This window comes from Entelurus aequoreus, linkage group LG18, assembly GCF_033978785.1.
Source record: "Entelurus aequoreus isolate RoL-2023_Sb linkage group LG18, RoL_Eaeq_v1.1, whole genome shotgun sequence".
NCBI classification, from domain to species: Eukaryota; Metazoa; Chordata; class Actinopteri; order Syngnathiformes; family Syngnathidae; genus Entelurus; species Entelurus aequoreus.
In genome coordinates, this window is record NC_084748.1 from 170,739 (window position 1) to 190,203 (window position 19,465).

At 36.4% G+C, this 19,465-nt stretch overlaps 1 protein-coding gene across 1 annotated transcript in view; it reads right to left on the minus strand.

Annotated features, from left to right (window-relative positions):
- Nucleotides 1–10,862: 10,862 nt before the first annotated feature.
- LOC133633449 (uncharacterized) overlaps nt 10,863–19,465 on the minus strand; it is a 31,063-nt gene continuing 22,460 nt past the window's right edge. Inside the window, exons 8-16 of the mRNA XM_062025975.1 lie at nt 19,085–19,270; nt 16,593–16,678; nt 16,404–16,466; nt 14,322–14,413; nt 14,126–14,205; nt 13,910–13,998; nt 13,471–13,613; nt 11,225–11,327; nt 10,863–11,149 (exon numbers count right to left, since the gene is read on the minus strand). Of these exons, the coding sequence (XP_061881959.1) occupies nt 10,948–11,149; nt 11,225–11,327; nt 13,471–13,613; nt 13,910–13,998; nt 14,126–14,205; nt 14,322–14,413; nt 16,404–16,466; nt 16,593–16,678; nt 19,085–19,270 (1,044 nt within the window). The 3' untranslated portion in view covers nt 10,863–10,947. The remainder of the gene's footprint in view (nt 11,150–11,224; nt 11,328–13,470; nt 13,614–13,909; nt 13,999–14,125; nt 14,206–14,321; nt 14,414–16,403; nt 16,467–16,592; nt 16,679–19,084; nt 19,271–19,465) is intronic.

Here is a 19,465-nt window from a genome sequence, read left to right on the forward strand (position 1 = left end):
GACTTTTCGTAAAAACTGTAAACGCCACAAGGTTTTGAGGAACGTTCCGGTGTTCTCAGATTTCTGATAAGTGGAGAATTGGCCTCGTTAGAGCGAGTAGGAAAATAAGATTTATTGTGTTTAACATTGGAGTCATTGAGAGATTAAGCTGACTTTCTTGGCTTTGAGGGCCAACAGAAGCCAAACGAGACACATGACCTCCATAAAAGTGATATTTTCTGAGAGAGGACATGTGTGTCAACGTTTTCACCGAAACACATGACAGTGGCATAAAAGATGTGGCTGTGAGGACAGGTTGTTCACCAAAAGAAAAGCGTATTTTCTGGCCTTCCACACTCTAGTAAATTAGAGTGGATGCCATCCGCTTTAATGGACGAAGGCCAATTCCTGTGTTACCGAACATTTATTGCACTGCACACTATTTAAGATTGTGGGCAAACGCTTCGAGATATCGACTTTTCGTAAAAACTGTGAACGCCACAAGGTTTTGAGGAACGTTCCGGTGTTCTTAGATTTCTGTTAAGTGGAGAAATGGCCTAGTTAGAGCGAGTAGGAAAATAAGATTTGTTTTGTTTAACATTGGAGTCAATGAGAGATTAAAAGCTGACTTTCTTGGCTTTGAGGGCCAACAGAAGCCAAACGGGACACATGACCTCCATAAAAGTGACATTTTCTGAGAGAGGACATGTGTGTCAACGTTTTCACAGAAACACATGACAGTGGCATAAAAGATGTGGCCGTGAGGACAGGTTGTTCACCAAAAGAAAAGCGTATTTTCTGGCCTTCCACACTCTAGTAAATTAGAGTGGACGCCATCCGCTTTAACGGACGAAGGCCAATTCCTGTGTGTTACCGAACATTTATTGTACTGCGCACTATTTCTGATTGTGGGCAAACGCTTCGAGATATCGACTTTTCGTAAAAACCGTGAACGCCTCAAGGTTTTGAGGGACGTTCCGGTGTTCTCAGATTTCTGATAAGTGGAGAAATGGCCTCGTTAGAGCGAGTAGGAAAATAAGATTTGTTGTGTTTAACATTGGAGTCAATGAGGGATTAAAAGCTGACTTTCTTGGCTTTGAGGGCCAACAGAAGCCAAACGGGACACATGACCTCCATAAAAGTGACATTTTCTGAGAGAGGACATGTGTGTCAACGTTTTCACCGAAACACACGACAGTGGCATAAAAGATGTGGCCGTGAGGACAGGTTGTTCACCAAAAGAAAAGCGTATTTTCTGGCCTTCCACACTCTAGTAAATTAGAGTGGACGCCATCCGCTTTAATGGATGAAGGCCAATTCCTGTGTTACCGAACATTTATTGTACTGCACACTATTTCTGATTGTGGGCAAACGCTTCGAGATATCGACTTTTCGTAAAAACCGTGAACGCCTCAAGGTTTTGAGGGACGTTCCGGTGTTCTCAGATTTCTGATAAGTGGAGAAATGGCCTAGTTAGAGCGAGTAGGAAAATAAGATTTGTTGTGTTTAACATTGGAGTCAATGAGAGATTAAAAGATGACTTTCTTGGCTTTGAGGGCCAACAAAAGCCAAACGGGACACATGACCTCCATAAAAGTGACATTTTCTGAGAGAGGACATGTGTGTCAACGTTTTCACCGAAACACATGACAGTGGCATAAAAGATGTGGCCGTGAGGACAGGTTGTTCACCAAAAGAAAAGCGTATTTTCTGGCCTTCCACACTCTAGTAAATTAGAGTGGACGCCATCCGCTTTAATGGACGAAGGACAATTCCTGTGTTACCGAACATTTATTGCACTGCACACCATTTCTGATTGTGGGCAAACGCTTCGAGATATCGACTTTTCGTAAAAACCGTGAACCCCTCAAGGTTTTGAGGGACGTTCCGGTGTTCTTAGATTTCTGATAAGTGGAGAAATGGCCTAGTTAGAGCGAGTAGGAAAATAACATTTGTTGTGTTTAACATTGGAGTCAATGAGAGATTAAAAGCTGACTTTCTTGGCTTTGAGGGCCAACAGAAGCCAAACGGGACACATGACTTCCATAAAAGTGACATTTTCTGAGAGAGGACATGTGTGTCAACGTTTTCACCGAAACCCATGACAGTGGCATAAAAGATGTGGCCGTGAGGACAGGTTGTTCACCAAAAGAAAAGCGTATTTTCTGGCCTTCCACACTCTAGTAAATTAGAGTGGATGCCATCCGCTTTAACGGACGAAGGCCAATTCCTGTGTGTTACCGAACATTTATTGCACTGCGCACTATTTCTGATTGTGGATGCCATCCGCTTTAACGGACGAAGGCCAATTCCTGTGTGTTACCGAACATTTATTGCACTGCGCACTATTTCTGATTGTGGGTAAACGCTTCGAGATATCAACTTTTCGTAAAAACCGTGAACGCCTCAAGGTTTTGAGGAACGTTCCGGTGTTCTTAGATTTCTGTTAAGTGGAGAAACGGCCTAGTTAGAGCGAGTAGGAAAATAAGATTTGTTGTGTTGTTGTGTTTAACATTGGAGTCATTGAGAGATTAAGCTGACTTTCTTGGCTTTGAGGGCCAACAGAAGCCAAACGAGACACATGACCTCCATAAAAGTGATATTTTCTGAGAGAGGACATGTGTGTCAACGTTTTCACCGAAACACATGACAGTGGCATAAAAGATGTGGCTGTGAGGACAGGTTGTTCACCAAAAGAAAAGCGTATTTTCTGGCCTTCCACACTCTAGTAAATTAGAGTGGATGCCATCCGCTTTAATGGACGAAGGCCAATTCCTGTGTTACCGAACATTTATTGCACTGCACACTATTTAAGATTGTGGGCAAACGCTTCGAGATATCGACTTTTCGTAAAAACTGTGAACGCCACAAGGTTTTGAGGAACGTTCCGGTGTTCTTAGATTTCTGTTAAGTGGAGAAATGGCCTAGTTAGAGCGAGTAGGAAAATAAGATTTGTTTTGTTTAACATTGGAGTCAATGAGAGATTAAAAGCTGACTTTCTTGGCTTTGAGGGCCAACAGAAGCCAAACGGGACACATGACCTCCATAAAAGTGACATTTTCTGAGAGAGGACATGTGTGTCAACGTTTTCACCGAAACACATGACAGTGGCATAAAAGATGTGGCCGTGAGGACAGGTTGTTCACCAAAAGAAAAGCGTATTTTCTGGCCTTCCACACTCTAGTAAATTAGAGTGGACGCCATCCGCTTTAACGGACGAAGGCCAATTCCTGTGTGTTACCGAACATTTATTGTACTGCGCACTATTTCTGATTGTGGGCAAACGCTTCGAGATATCGACTTTTCGTAAAAACCGTGAACGTCTCAAGGTTTTGAGGGACGTTCCGGTGTTCTCAGATTTCTGATAAGTGGAGAAATGGCCTAGTTAGAGCGAGTAGGAAAATAAGATTTGTTGTGTTTAACATTGGAGTCAATGAGAGATTAAAAGCTGACTTTCTTGGCTTTGAGGGCCAACAGAAGCCAAACGGGACACATGACCTCCATAAAAGTGACATTTTCTGAGAGAGGACATGTGTGTCAACGTTTTCACCGAAACACATGACAGTGGCATAAAAGATGTGGCCGTGAGGACAGGTTGTTCACCAAAAGAAAAGCGTATTTTCTGGCCTTCCACACTCTAGTAAATTAGAGTGGACGCCATCCGCTTTAATGGACGAAGGCCAATTCCTGTGTTACCGAACATTTATTGTACTGCACACTATTTAAGATTGTGGGCAAACGCTTCGAGATATCGACTTTTCGTAAAAAATGTGAACGCCACAAGGTTTTGAGGAACGTTCCGGTGTTCTCAGATTTCTGATAAGTGGAGAATTGGCCTCGTTAGAGCGAGTAGGAAAATAAGATTTATTGTGTTTAACATTGTCGTCAATGAGACAACCCTAGTCCCAACTATGATCTACGTGAAGGAACCTAGAATTGTTTTTATTTAAATGTTCACAATATTTTAGGAAACCTTACAATGTAATAAATCCACAAACTGCTATAAAATGGTATAAAATTGAGGTTAATATGTAGAGAAATGTCATATTTTTACACATTTTTCCAGGAGATTTCTCATATTATGAAATGCAGATGTTGATTGTCCTTTTAGACACGTAAAAAATGTGTTTGTGAAACATTAGTGCTGCACGTAACATGATGTCGCTACTGGTCCCATGCTTCCTAAAAAATTACGTTCAACAACTTTAAGCATGTCCAAACAACGGCCGGTGGGCAAAGTGAGGGTCGTCAGTTTGGCCTGCGAGACGTCACAGGTTTAATAAGAGTTCTGGCCTGTTGCATCGTCAAATAAACTTGAAATATCGAACACTCTGATTGGTGCAAGTTGGCAGGCTATCTTGTAGACAAAGTGAGTAAATCAGCTCAATGAACATGAATTGTGATTTGCAGTGAATACAGCACAGCATTACTTGTCTGACCCAATCCAAACAACCTTCCCTAGTCATAGCACACACAAAAAATGCAATCTTCACCAAAAGTCAACACATATGGTCGCACACAACACAACATGCTCGCTCAACTTTGTGGATATTATAAAAAATGTCCAAGCTCCAAAAACCATTCAAAATGATACCCTTTTACATCAATTACAATGCATGATGGGAAAAATGCAAAACACTCTTCACACTTATACATGTTTGGTGCATTTTAGCTGCTGGATATTTCTGATTGATTACCAAACTGTAAGGAGATCATCACGGGAGTAAACGAGGTAGGAGACAAACTTTGACAAGAAGTTAATTTCTGCATATTAAAGATAAAAAAATCTAAATATGTACTCACCCATTAATGTGCCGATGAGCAGGAAGGAGATTTAGCAGCTCTGCATGCAAGTCATCTTGTTTCTCCTTTCCTTTCTCCTTTCTTAATTATGACAATTTATCTCATAATTGACTTTTTATCTCCCAAATTTGACATTTTTATCTAATAATTATGACTTTTTAATGTCAACATTTTGACTTCATCTCATAATTATGACATTTTATCCCATAATTTACACTTTTTATCTCACAATTTTGACTATTTTATCTAATAATTATGACTCTTTAATGTCATAATTTTGACTTCATCTCGTAATTATGACATTTTATCTCATAATTTTGACTTCATCTCATAATTATGACATCTTGTCTTATAATTTTGACTTTTTATCTCACAATTTTGACTATTTTATCTAATCATTTTTACTTTGTCATAATTATGACATTTTATCTCATAATTTTGACTTTTTATCTCACAATTTTGACTATTTTATCTAACAATTATGACTCTTTAATGTCATAATTTTGACTTCATCTCGTAATTACGACATTTGATCTCATAATTTTGACTTTCTCATAATTATGACATTTTATCTCGTAATTTTTACTTTTTCATAATTATGACATTTTATCTCATAATTTTGACTTTTTATCTCACAATTTTGACTATTTTATCTAATAATTATGACTATGTCATAATTTTGACTTCATCTCGTAATTATGACAATCTCATAATTTTGACTTTCTTATAATTATGACATTTTATCTCAGAATTTTGACTTTCTCATAATTATGACATTTTATCTCAGAATTTAGACTTTTTTATCTAATAATTTTGACTTTCTCATAATTATGACATTTTATCTCATAATTTTGACTATTTTATCTCATAATTTTGACTATTTTATCTAATAATTATGACTCTTTAATGTCATAATTTTGACTTCATCTCGTAATTATGACATTTTATCTCATAATTGACTTTCTCATAATTATGACATTTTATCTAATAATTTTGACTTTTTGTCCAATAATCATGACTTTTTAATGTCATAATTGTGACATTTCATCTCATAATTTTGACTTTCCCATAATTATGACATTTGATCTCATAATTTTGACTTTTTATCTAATAATTATGACTTTTTAATGTCATAATTGTGACATTACATCTCATAATTTCGACTTTTATCTGATAATTACGCATATTTCACTGCGACTGTGTATCTCAATATTACGACTATTTATCTCAATATTACGACTACCGTAATTTCCGGACTATAAGCCGCTACTTTTTCCCCTCGTTCTGGTCCCTGCGGCTTATACAAGGGTGCGGCTTATATACGGCCTGTTCTTCTCCGACACCGACGAAGAGGATTTCGGTGGTTTTAGTACGCAGGAGGAAGACGATGACACAATGATTAAAGACTGACTTTTCATATACAGGTAGGCTGGTTATTTTGATAACGTACATGCGAGCACTTTGTATTACTTTGCACCGTTGTATTATTTGTACTCTGCACGAATGCTGTTCGCCATGTCAAAGATGTGAAAGTTTGATTGAATGATTGAAAGATTTATAGTTAATAAATGGGACGCTTTGCGTTCCCAAACAGTCATCTCTGTCCCGACAATCCCCTCCGTGGTAGCAGGAACCCCTATATACTACGCTAATTACACATCAAAACCCTGCGGCTTATAGTCGGGTGCGGCTTATATATGGAGCAATCTGTATTTTCCCCTAAATTTAGCTGGTGCGGCTTATAGTCAGGTGCGGCTTATAGTCCGGAAATTACGGTATTTATCTCATTATTACGACTATTTATCTCAATATTACGACTATTTATCTCAATATTACGACTATTTATCTCATTATTACGACTATTTATCTCAATATTACGACTATTTATCTCACTATTACGACTATTTATCTCAATATTACGACTATTTATCTCATTATTACGACTATTTATCTCAATATTACGACTATTTATCTCATTATTACGACTATTTATCTCAATATTACGACTATTTATCTCAATATTACGACTATTTATCTCATTATTACGACTATTTATCTCAATATTACGACTATTTATCTCATTATTACGACTATTTATCTCATTATTACGACTATTTATCTCAATATTACGACTATTTATCTCATTATTATGACTATTTATCTCAATATTACGACTATTTATCTCATTATTACGACTATTTATCTCAATATTACGACTATTTATCTCATTATTACGACTATTTATCTCAATATTACGACTATTTATCTCAATATTACGAATATTTATCTCATTATTACGACTATTTATCTCAATATTACGACTATTTATCTCATTATTACGACTATTTATCTCTATATTACGACTATTTATCTCATTATTACGACTATTTATCTCAAAATTACGACTATTTATCTCATTATTACGACTATTTATCTCATTATTACGACTATTTAACTCATAATTATGACTTTCTATTTCAGAATTTTGACTTACCATTACGGTATTTTTTCATTTTCTATTTTTTTAGCGTCGGAAGCAGGCTTCCATAGATTCAAGTTTGACTGTTGTGTAGAATTAGGCAAATTGTACACAACTTTGATTCTGTGTGTGTTTCAGGGGGCCTTACGTGGAGCAGAGAGGGACGGCGGGGCTAAAGCAGGAGTGGTTTACTAAATACTTCTCCTTCTGAGCATAACTCTTCAACAGTTCATTGCTTCTGCGACACACGAGGACGCTGTGTGCTCTCCACATACACACAAACACTCGTCTGGGAACTCCACCGATTTTTCACAAGGACACATCCAAATGGATTGTGGCGACGGGAAGTGACCACACAATGCTATCAGATCTCTGCTCAAAAGGGAAGAGACGCTCCAGTTGCATTGTTGGTAATGTAGTACTTTGACATAAGCTTGCATGGATTTACTGTATGTTTCTGGTTGTGTTGCACTGATTTTGTGGAGCATTGCAAATCGGTGGAGTTTTCCCAGAAAAGACCCGTGGGCTCATCACCAGCAAGGCCATCTCCAACATTGCCTCAAAGCTCAACCAAAAAGTGCTTCTCAAGAAAACAAAAAAGTGACAGAAAAAGAAACATCCGTGACCTCTTCTGGGCCTGGTGGATCTTGTTTGTGTAGTTTGAAATGTCTCCGTATGTGTTTGGTTTTTTTCTAAGGCAGTCTTCCTTTTTAAGTTTGCTTCAATATTATCACATGATTATTGAAAGCAAATATTTCCACGTCTTCAACTATGGAGGCATTCCACGTATCCAATCAAGATCCGCATCGATATCACACACACACACATGCACACACACTTCTCACCATACCAAAATGAAGCTTGTTTTGATGCAAAAATGTATGATAGTCTTAATGAACAAATTGAATAAATATTTTGTTTTTCTACTTGCTGCTTCTTTATGTACCGCTCAGTCCAAATGGAGCATGCTATCATGGACTGGATAAGCGCACTTTTTTGGAGAATTTTTCCCATCATTCACAATCCTTATGTAAGACAGGAACACATTTTTTATGCACTCTAAGTCGTAAAATACGGCAAGCCCGAGGTGGCTAACAATAAAGATAATGGGTGTACAATATTCCGCATATAAGGCATTCTAAAAACATCCAAAAAAAACGCCAACAATACTCCATTTACATCTCATGACCTGAATGAATATTAACCAAGTATTAGCAATACAGTGTTTCCCACACATTCATTTATTTGTGGCGGCCCGCCACGAAAGAATTAAGGCCGCCACGAAATTTTTGTATTTATTTTTTCCTGTCCAGCTTCTCAGGCAAATCATATAGTTGATGTAGATGCCCATATCGGCTGTTCAGATTTACTTTACAAAAGAGAAGTGTAGGATCAAGATTTTTGGAGCTCTTTGTTCAGTGGATCAGATGTTTGATGAAGCTCTGTGTCTATCTACCACCACTACTGTTTTCTGTTTATTTGTTACTGACTGTGGCAGGACACCTCTGCCTCTGTTTCACTTTATGTTGCTGGTAAATAATATGGTTGTAGTAGTAGGCTAAAGTTAAATTATTTAGTATGCACTAATTAAAGGGGCAGAGCTTTAAGAGACATTTTAGCTTTTATATTTTTATAAGATATATTTTTTGTAAGAACCACAATTAATAAATATATTTCAGTGAATAACTTATTGTTCAAATCTGTATATAAATATGTACATAAAGTGTTGTAATTATATTGTAAAATGGATGGATGGACATTTAAAACAAAACTGTTATTAATTAGTAAGTATACATTTTTTTAGCCTTTTTAGAGAAAATCATACCATTGTAGTAAATTATGCAAATTACCCGATGATGTCATGGTGACCACGCCCATAGCCACGCCCCCACCGCCACAGGTATCTTGGCAGTTTATGGGAAACACTGCAATATTGTTATTACAAGCGCTAACGCAGACAAACTATTTTTAGTGTCGTCGTGATCACAGAGAGCTAACTATCTTATGCTGCTATATTGACATGTTGAGCTGCTGCATCGCCTCTGAGCTGGGGAAAGTTCATTCTAGATGATAAATCATGCCTCTCACCTGGATAGTAAAAGAAGGTTGTGGACATAAACCGACAAGTTGGTCAACTTTGACATCCAATTTAGACCCGGAGATGGCGAGAAAGACACAAAAACACGATAGTTTTTTTTGTTTTTTTTTTAATCCTGCGTGAGGTTTATGATTAATTCTTCATCAGAACGGGAAGATATAAACATCCTAGTGAGAGCAGACATTGTACAGTAAGTGATTATTTTCTTATGTTCATGTTACTATATGACATATATACTTACATCATGTATATATTACATGTTATTATGAATGTTACTATATGACATATACTTACATCATGTATATATTACATGTTATGAATGTTACTACATGACATATATACTTACATCAAGTACACATTACATGTTATTATGAATGTTACTACATGACATATATACTTACATCATGTATATATTACATGTTATTATGAATGTTACTACATGACATATATACTTACATCATGTATATATTACATGTTATTATGAATGTTACTACATGACATATATACTAACATCATGTACATATTATTATGAATGTTACTACATGACATATATACTTACATCATGTATACATTACATGTTATTATGAATGTTACTACATGACATATATACTTACAGCATGTATATATTACATGTTATTATGAATGTTACTACATGACATATATACTTACATCATGTATATATTACATGTTATTATGAATGTTACTACATGACATATATACTTACATCATGTATATATTACATGTTATTATGAATGTTACTACATGACATATATACTTACATCATGTATATATTACATGTTATTATGAATGTTACTACATGACATATATACTAACATCATGTAGATATTATTATGAATGTTACTACATGACATATATACTTACATCATGTATATATTACATGTTATTATGAATGTTACTACATGACATATATACTTACATCATGTATATATTACATGTTATTATGAATGTTACTACATGACATATATACTTACATCATGTATATATTACATGTTATTATGAATGTTACTATATGACATATATACTTACATCATGTATATATTACATGTTATGAATGTTACTACATGACATATATACTTACATCATGTATATATTACATGTTATGAATGTTACTATATTACATATATACTTACATCATGTATATATTACATGTTATTATAAATGTTACTATATTACATATATACTTAGGGTGTAAATAAAACGTTGATGGAGGTGTGTTTATAGGTGGAATAGAGTGTATCCCCATGGCTACATGGATAGCTGACTCTTGCTAGCGTTTATTTACGAGATAGAATGCATAAAAAAAAGAAAACCATATGTGTTCTTGTCTTACATAAGGATTGTGAATGATGAGCAAAATTGCCCCCAAAAAAGTGCAGTTCCCCTTTAACACCTACTGTATAATCCATACTGGTATTTTTAGAATTCAGCTTCTGAGGCAGGCTTTGTCATTCAAGCAGCAATAATAAACCCAAACAAACAATACAAAAGTAATGTGAGCGTTTAATGTTATTAAACATAATAAGTTGAAATAATTGACATGTCTAAGCAGACATTTAAAAAAGTGTTCCTACTGAAACAGGGGGCATGTTTGAAGTGCTTCAGTGGCACAACTGTACTGCAGGATGTTTTTATAGAAATGTGTCAGCTCTTTTTTTGTTTCCTGGGCGCCCCTCCCGCCCTTGTTGCGGTACCTCATGGCGAGCAGCTTGGAGCACAGGTAGTGGAGCCACAGCACGTTGGAATGAGGCTCGTAGCTGTTCCAGTCGTTACTGTGGTGGACAAAAACACGTTATCAGGACGTGGCGTATTGCAAGTGACTGTAGGAGATGTGGCCAATCACCGACCCGTTCTCCTCTCTCATCAACCGATAGATATCAAACTGGTAATCTCCTTGGCCCAAGAAGAGCTCCTCGTCATTTGAAATGTCACAAGATACTCTGAGACCATCTGGGGAGAGAGGAAGAGAGAGGCAATGCTAACGATAAAGACAAACTGTATAAATGAGCTTAACATGTCGACTTTTGTCTTATCTGACTTATAAATCTTGTTACAATGTTGGATACTCGTGTTAAACAATTTCAAATGATAAAATTCATGCAATTTAACGTGAGCTTTCATGCCGTTTAGTTTTTGCATTCTGGTTATGTTGTGATGTCATAGCGAGGTGGACATACTGTTTAGACAGAGCTCGAATTTAACCACGGCAACTGCGGCAAAAGCCACGACCGCCCTCGTCATTTGCCGTAATGCCCTAAAAAATTGACCAACATCAGCGGCAAGAACATGCCGTGACCGCCTTTGACGTTTTACTTGTTAATGGATGAGGGATGTAACAATAAACAGTATAATGATAATTCACGTTAGTAATACGTCTAATTTTTTAATTACCGAAAAACCGTCATTTATTAATGCATTTTATGCAACAGGAAGTCAGGCGCATGCGCACTAGCGTTGTTTGGCTTGATAATCATGGCGGACTAACTACATGGACTTTGCTCAGGAGATTTCCCCTCGGAGTAAACGGAGCCAAGTGCTTCGTTTAACGTAATTTTTCCTCGTTTCCCGCTGTGCGTTCAAGAGCGCACTGCTGTGTTTAGATGGAGACAAGTGTGGACAATATTTTCCCCCACACTAAAAGTATACAGCCAAGGAGAAAACTATTTGATGTTGCTTTTATTTTCTCAACACAGCGTCCATCAGCTGCTGTGACAGAGTTAACGATGTGAGGAAACATGCAGCAGGTGATGTGTCGTGAACCTCGTCGCAACTTGTTTATAAAGTCTTTACTTTGTTGACTGGGATGTTCACACCTCCTTTATTTAAGTGCAAATTGTATCAGTGTTCAAGTAACATCTATAGAGGCTTTGCAGCTGACGTCATCAGCCACGTGACATTAGCTTGGCGGCCATCTTTCCGGTCACCAGTTCAGTGCCCGTCAACGACTCACGCACGCTTTCTTGTTAGATCTGCTGCTATTTGAGCTTGGAACCGAAAGAGGCGATTTAAAAGAGGCGATTTCAGCCACTTCAGTCATTAAAGCTGAGTTTATATATACTTTTCGAAACGAGTGACGTAAGCGCGCATCCGCGTCAGGGGGTGCATTCTACAGCAGGGGTGCGTTTTTAGGAACAACACCTGAAACCTGCTGTGCTGTTGGATGTAGCAATAGACGAGGCGATAAACCAAATCTTAGCTTCTATAGATTCCCGGCAAACATCAAAAACGCGATAAATGGATTGCGGCGATTTGTCGTGAACGATGGAAACCTACGATTTACACGAGGATATGCAATGAACACTTCATATCAGGTATGTAAACAAACTATTTACCCCTGATTTGTTTCACAAAATGTGAAATAATACAATATGGGATGATACAAATATGATTGTTGAAAATGCTGGGTGCATTTTTAGAAAGGCAGCAAGAGCAGCTTAACAATGTGAGTTTTCATTAGAATCACTTCAGTAGTTTTTTCACAATCACACTGTTACTGCCACGCGGGTTTGTAAACAGACAGTAGGCTCTTCTGTGTGTGCTTTTTCCTTACCTTGGTCATGAGAAGAAATCCATTCTTGTTTGGAATCTGCCATATCAGCCCATCATGCACAAAACCTGCTGTAAAATACTTGTAGGCATCCAGACTCTTGTATGCCTTAAGGTCCTTTCCAGTGTACGGAGATGGTGAATCGACGAGGTAATTATAAATGTCTGGATATGAGAGATCATGCAGGTCGGCTGTTGCAAAATGCTCAGGTGATTTTAGCATGCTTCTCGGTAAAAGGTACGGATCCGTTGTGCCAACAAGGTTAACTTCTCTCGGTAACGTTTCTTGGACTCTTCATCCAAATGCACAACTTCATTGGATAGCAAATCAGCCATAATTCGGATGAAATCGGTGAAAATGTAGCGCAGGAATCAAACTGTACGAACACGTAGGAACGAGCTGACCGGTTGACCGGCAAGATGGCGGCGTAACACAAAGTCACGTGATAAAACCACGTGACTGCAAAGCCTCTATACTAGCTAAAATTCTTTGTCATCTCATCCAACTGTGTATTCGATGTGAGAACTTGTGAGGCTTTCAACTCACCAATTTCCAGTCGGGAGAGAGAGTAGTCGATGATGCGGACGAGCACCCCTTTGGTTTCCATAGAGTGGGCTGTTCCGTTCAGGAGGAAGTTCCCCGTCTTGTCTTTTGTTGTTTTAACCAAGACGTTGCCCCAGTGGAGATCCCTTTATAAAAATTAAAAAATTAAAAACAGGTTGAGAGAACCTAAAAAATTCAATAACATATCCAACAACATAATGTATGTAGAAGCAGTAGATTCATATTTTAAAGAATCTTTCCAACGATCCTACCAACTTTGCCCCTAGTGGAGGTCAAGTACTACGACAGTTACCAACATGGATCCATAATCAACTTGCAGTAGAAGGGTTAAAGAGGAGTGTCGTTGTGGCTTGTGCAGCCCTTTGAGACACTTGTGATTAAGGGCTATATGAATAAACTTTGATTGATGATTGATGAGTACCTATGTTCAAAGTGCAGCTGCTGCTCAGCCACAGCCAAGGCGGCGGTCACCTGATGAAGGATACTCTTTGCCACGGCCAACGACGACAGCTTGAAGACAAAAGACGTGGGCAGGTTCAAGTCAATCTTTAGCGACAGTATGTTATTCGCACCGTTGAAGCACAAAATGAACCTGCACAAAACACAACCCACAGATGACGTTACGATGTGTGCCTACCGTTCCGTTGCTGTTCTCTAGGTCCACGCCGCCAAACTCAAACTCCAGGATGATAAATAACTGGTCCTTTTCGAAGAAATCTACACAAAGCAAAGGGGAAACTATGAAATACTGATTAGTCATGAAAAGGAGTCTATAATGTGGGTTGATGACTAGTCATTCATATATATTATTGTGTACTTGTGGGAAGAAATACCGGGTCTGTCGTTCTCAGAGCCCTTTTTCTGATCGAAGGTGTCCCAAGCCTTGAGGAACTCTGGAGGGTAGCAGCCTCGGACGCAGTGAAGACTACAAGGTACAATCAGATCTCGTCAAAAAAAAGAAACTGGACGATTATGGCAAAAATAATACAATTAGTTTGATTGATTACGTAATCATGATCATTCACTTATTTGAAAACATGAGTATTTATTGTACCAGCAAAACTGAACTTAAAAAAACGGGGTATAAATTAGTAATGAATAAAATAGAATAGAATAGAAAGTACTTTATTGATCCCCGGGGGAAATTCAGCACCACAGTTCGCTCACAATAAACAATAAACACTTAGGTACTTTTTACATGTGAATAATATAAATACAGTCTATTATACAGCATTATTCACAAGTAAATAACATAAATACAGTCTATTATAAAGCATTATTCACATGTGAATAATATAAATACAGTCTATTATACAGCATTATTCACATGTGAATAATATAAATACAGTCTATTATACAGCATTATTCACATGTGAATAATATAAATACAGTCTATTATACAGCATTATTCACGTGTGAATAATATAAATACAGTCTATTATACAGCATTATTCACATGTGAATAACATAAATACAGTCTATTATACAGCATTATTCACGTGTGAATCATATAAATACAGTCTATTATACAGCATTATTCACATGTCAATAATATAAATACAGTCTATTATACAGTATTATTCACATGTGAATAATATAAATACAGTCTATTATACAGCATTATTCACATGTGAATAACATAAATACAGTCTATTATACAGCATTATTCACATGTGAATAATATAAATACAGTCTATTATACAGCATTATTCACGTGTGAATAATATAAACACAGTCTATTATACAGCATTATTCACGTGTGAATAATATAAATACAGTCTATTATACAGCATTATTCACATGTGAATAATATAAATACAGTCTATTATACAGCATTATTCACATGTGAATAATATGAATACAGTCTATTGTACAGCATTATTCACGTGTGAATAATATAAATACAGTCTATTATACAGCATTATTCACATGTGAATAATATGAATACAGTCTATTATACAGCATTATTCACATGTGAATAATATAAATACAGTCTATTGTACAGCATTATTCACGTGTGAATAATATAAATACAGTCTATTATACAGCATTATTCACATGTGAATAATATAAATACAGTCTATTATACAGCATTATTCACGTTTGAATAATATAAATACAGTATATTATACAGCATTATTCACATGTGAATAATATAAATACAGTCTATTATACAGCATTATTCACATGTGAATAATGTAAATACAGTCTATTGTACAGCATTATTCACGTGTGAATAATATAAATACAGTCTATTATACAGCATTATTCACATGTGAATAACATAAACACAGTCTATTATACAGCATTATTCACATGTGAATAATATAAATACAGTCTATTGTACAGCATTATTCACGTGTGAATAATATAAATACAGTCTATTATACATTCAAATACAGTCAAAAAGGAACATATGTATTATACAGTCTGATGGCTGTCGGTATGAAGGACTTCCTGTGTCGTTCCGACGATAATAATTAAAATGATAATAATAGCAATAACAATACATTTTAATAACAATAGAAATATAAAAAACAATAACATTTAGTTTTTCCGTTTGGTCATGACTTTTTTGTTGAGTTTAGTGATTATTGATTAGGCATACTAGCTTTTGTCAAATAAAAAATAGCAACCATGGTGACGTCCCAAACTTCTAAAGTTAAAGTTAAAGTACCAATGATTGTCACACACACACTAGGTGTGGCGAAATTATTCTTTGCATTTGACCCATCACCCTTGATCACCCTCTGGGAGGTGAGGGGAGCAGTGATCCTCCTCTATTTCACCGTCACAAGCTCCGTTGCCCATTAAGCTTTTTTTTTTGACAGTCGTAATCGTGAGAAACCATAATGGAAATGGAAATCAAAATTGGAATAATTGTCCAGCCCAAGTCAGCAAGTGTACAGACTTACTCTTTGAGTCCAATGAAGCCGCTGGTCTGGTTCTGCTGTCTGTCCTTCAGGCTGCTCAGCTCCCTGCAACAATGCATGTTTGTTTGTAAGATCATAAACTTCAGTATTCCAGCAAAACTGCAGTGTGAGCAATGATTGAAGCACACAGTGAAAGGTGGAGCGACTGTATGGGAATAAGTGAATCATTACTTGGAGATGATAATCTCATGGAGAATCTCCCCTAATGTCTTCTGGTCTTCTTCATTCACCTTCTCACTGCCCTCCACTGGAATGACCTATAAGGACATGGACCACAGTCTGTATTAAGAGATCGATCCATAGGTTTATTTCAGGGCCGATACCGATACAGACTATTAGTTGTCAAAGAGGCCGATAACTGATATTTGGGGCCAACATTCATGTGCAGTAAAAGTTAATTAAACATGAATAGTACCGTATTTTCTGGACCATAGGGCACACCCGATTATAAGGCACATTAAAGGGGTCATATTATTATTTGTTTCTAAATGTAAAAGACTTCCTTGTGGTCTACAAAACATGTAATGGTGGTTCTTTGCTCAAAATGTTGCATAGATGATGTTTTACACATCATCTTCAAGTCGCTTTCTGATAGTCGCTTCAAGATGCGCCGTTTTGTGGGCAGGTCTTATTTACGTGCCTCCACTTCGACAGCGTCATCTTTGTTGTAGCGGTGTAGCGTGCGAGGACGGGAGTGGAAGAAGTGTCAAAAGGTGGAGCTAACTGTTTTAATGACATTCAGACTTTACTTCAATCAATAACGGAGCAGCGTTTCCTCATCCGTGGCTCACTAGTGCAACAACAACGCCCGAAATGTGTCCCGTGACCGGAACTCTCAAATAACTAAAGTTCCTTGGGTGAATAATGTAAACTCACTACACCGGTATGTTTTAGTGCTTTCATGGTGAGTTTACTGACAGATATAAGTAAGAACTTTACACTACTTTATATTAGAAATGGCAAGAACATAGAAAAAAAAAAGAAGATTATCCACTACGGTGTCGGCACGGACTACAAAGGCCAGTTCTATGATTAACTACATTTCTCCATAAAATAGATAAACAGCTCTGATCAATTTCAATATTACTTAAAAGAAAACTGATTTTTTTTTAAATACAATTCTACTCAAATACTGAATAAAGTCAAATAAGGCAACAAAATAAATATCCCACACTTCTCTTTTCTAAAGTAAATGTGTACAGCGGATATAGATCATCTACATCAACTATATGATTTTCCTGATTGGGTGGACAGGACAGATTTTTTTTTTAAATTGATATATTTTTCTAATCAATTAAGAATTGTTACAAATAAGAATTGTGATAAATTAAAACAAAATGTTTTACACCCCTATTAAATACTGCTATCATATGTGTATATATTTTATCTGCTGTACGTCAAATTGACAAAAACGGCGTCGAAAATCGGCCCAGTCAATAATCGATCCATCTCTAGTCCAGGGGTCACCAACGTGGTGCCCGCGGGCACCAGGTAGCCCGTAAGGACCAGATGAGTAGCCCGCTGGCCTGTTCTAAAAATAGCTCAAATAGCAGCACTTACCAGTGAGCTGCCTCTATTTTTTAAATTGTATTTATTTACTAGCAAGCTGGTCTCGCTTTGCCCGACATTTTTAATTCTAAGAGAGACAAAACTCAAATAGAATTTGAAAATCCAAGAAAATATTTTAAAGACTTGGTCTTCACTTGTTTAAATGAACTCATTAATTTTTTTACTTTGCTTCTTATAACTTTCAGAAAGACAATTTTAGAGAAAAAATACAACCTTAAAAATGATTTTAGGATTTTTAAACACATATACCTTTTTACCTTTTAAATTCCTTCCTCTTCTTTCCTGACAATTTAAATCAATGTTCAAGTCATTTATTTTTTTTATTGTAAAGAATAATAAATACATTTTAATTTAATTCTTCATTTTAGCTTCTGTTTTTTCGACAAAGAATATTTGTGAAATATTTCTTCAAACTTATTATGATTAAAATTTAAAAAAAATATTCTGGAAAATCTAGAAAATCTGTAGAATCAAATTTAAATCTTATTTCAAAGTCTTTTGAATTTCTTTTAAAAATTTTGTTCTGGAAAATCTAGAAGAAATAATGATTTGTCTTTGTTAGAAATATAGCTTGGTCCAATTTGTTATATATTCTAACAAAGTGTAGATTGGATTTTAAGCTATTTAAAACATGTCATCAAAATTCTAAAATTAATCTTAAATCAGGAAAAATTACTAATGATGTTCCATAAATTATTTTTTTAATTTTTTCAAAAAGATTCAAATTAGCTAGTTTTTCGGTAGAATTTTGAATTTTAAAGAGTCGAAATTGAAGATAAACTATGTTTCAAAATTTAATTGTCATTTGTTTCGTGTTTTCTCCTCTTTTAAACTGTTCAATTAAGTGTAAATATCATCAATTATTAATAATAACAGAGTTAAAGGTAAATTGAGCAAATTGGCTATTTCTGGCAATTTATTCAAGTGTGTATCAAACTGGTAGCCCTTCGCATTAATCGGTACCCAAGAAGTAGCTCTTGGTTTCAAAAAGGTTGGTGACCCCTGAACCAACATATTAAAAAGCTAACGAACATATAACTGAAGTGACGCCCAACCTTGGCGATCACATATGTATGTGATGTGTGCACACGTACTTTGAGAGCAACCACCTCTCCGGAGGCGTTGCTGGTGGAGAAGACCTCACCAAAGGTACCCTCCCCAATCTTGACACACTGTTTCATGCGTGGTGGGGAAATACACTCCGTCCAAGACAGGGGGCCCGGCTGGCCGCACTCTGCGTACACTTTCTCTGCATCGGACAGATCTGCGTCGGACATGAGCTGGAGGAAGCAGAAAGCGAGAAGTGTGCGTTTCATTCATTCTGGACAGCAGGGCTGCACAAATCTGGAAAAACCGCGAGGATAACAATTTTAATGCTTGGAAATTCAGCCAGGACAACTTTTTTCATACGCACATGCTTACGTTTAATAGACATTTTAATGGGAGGTCCAGGAAAAACAGTTGGATAAAATATA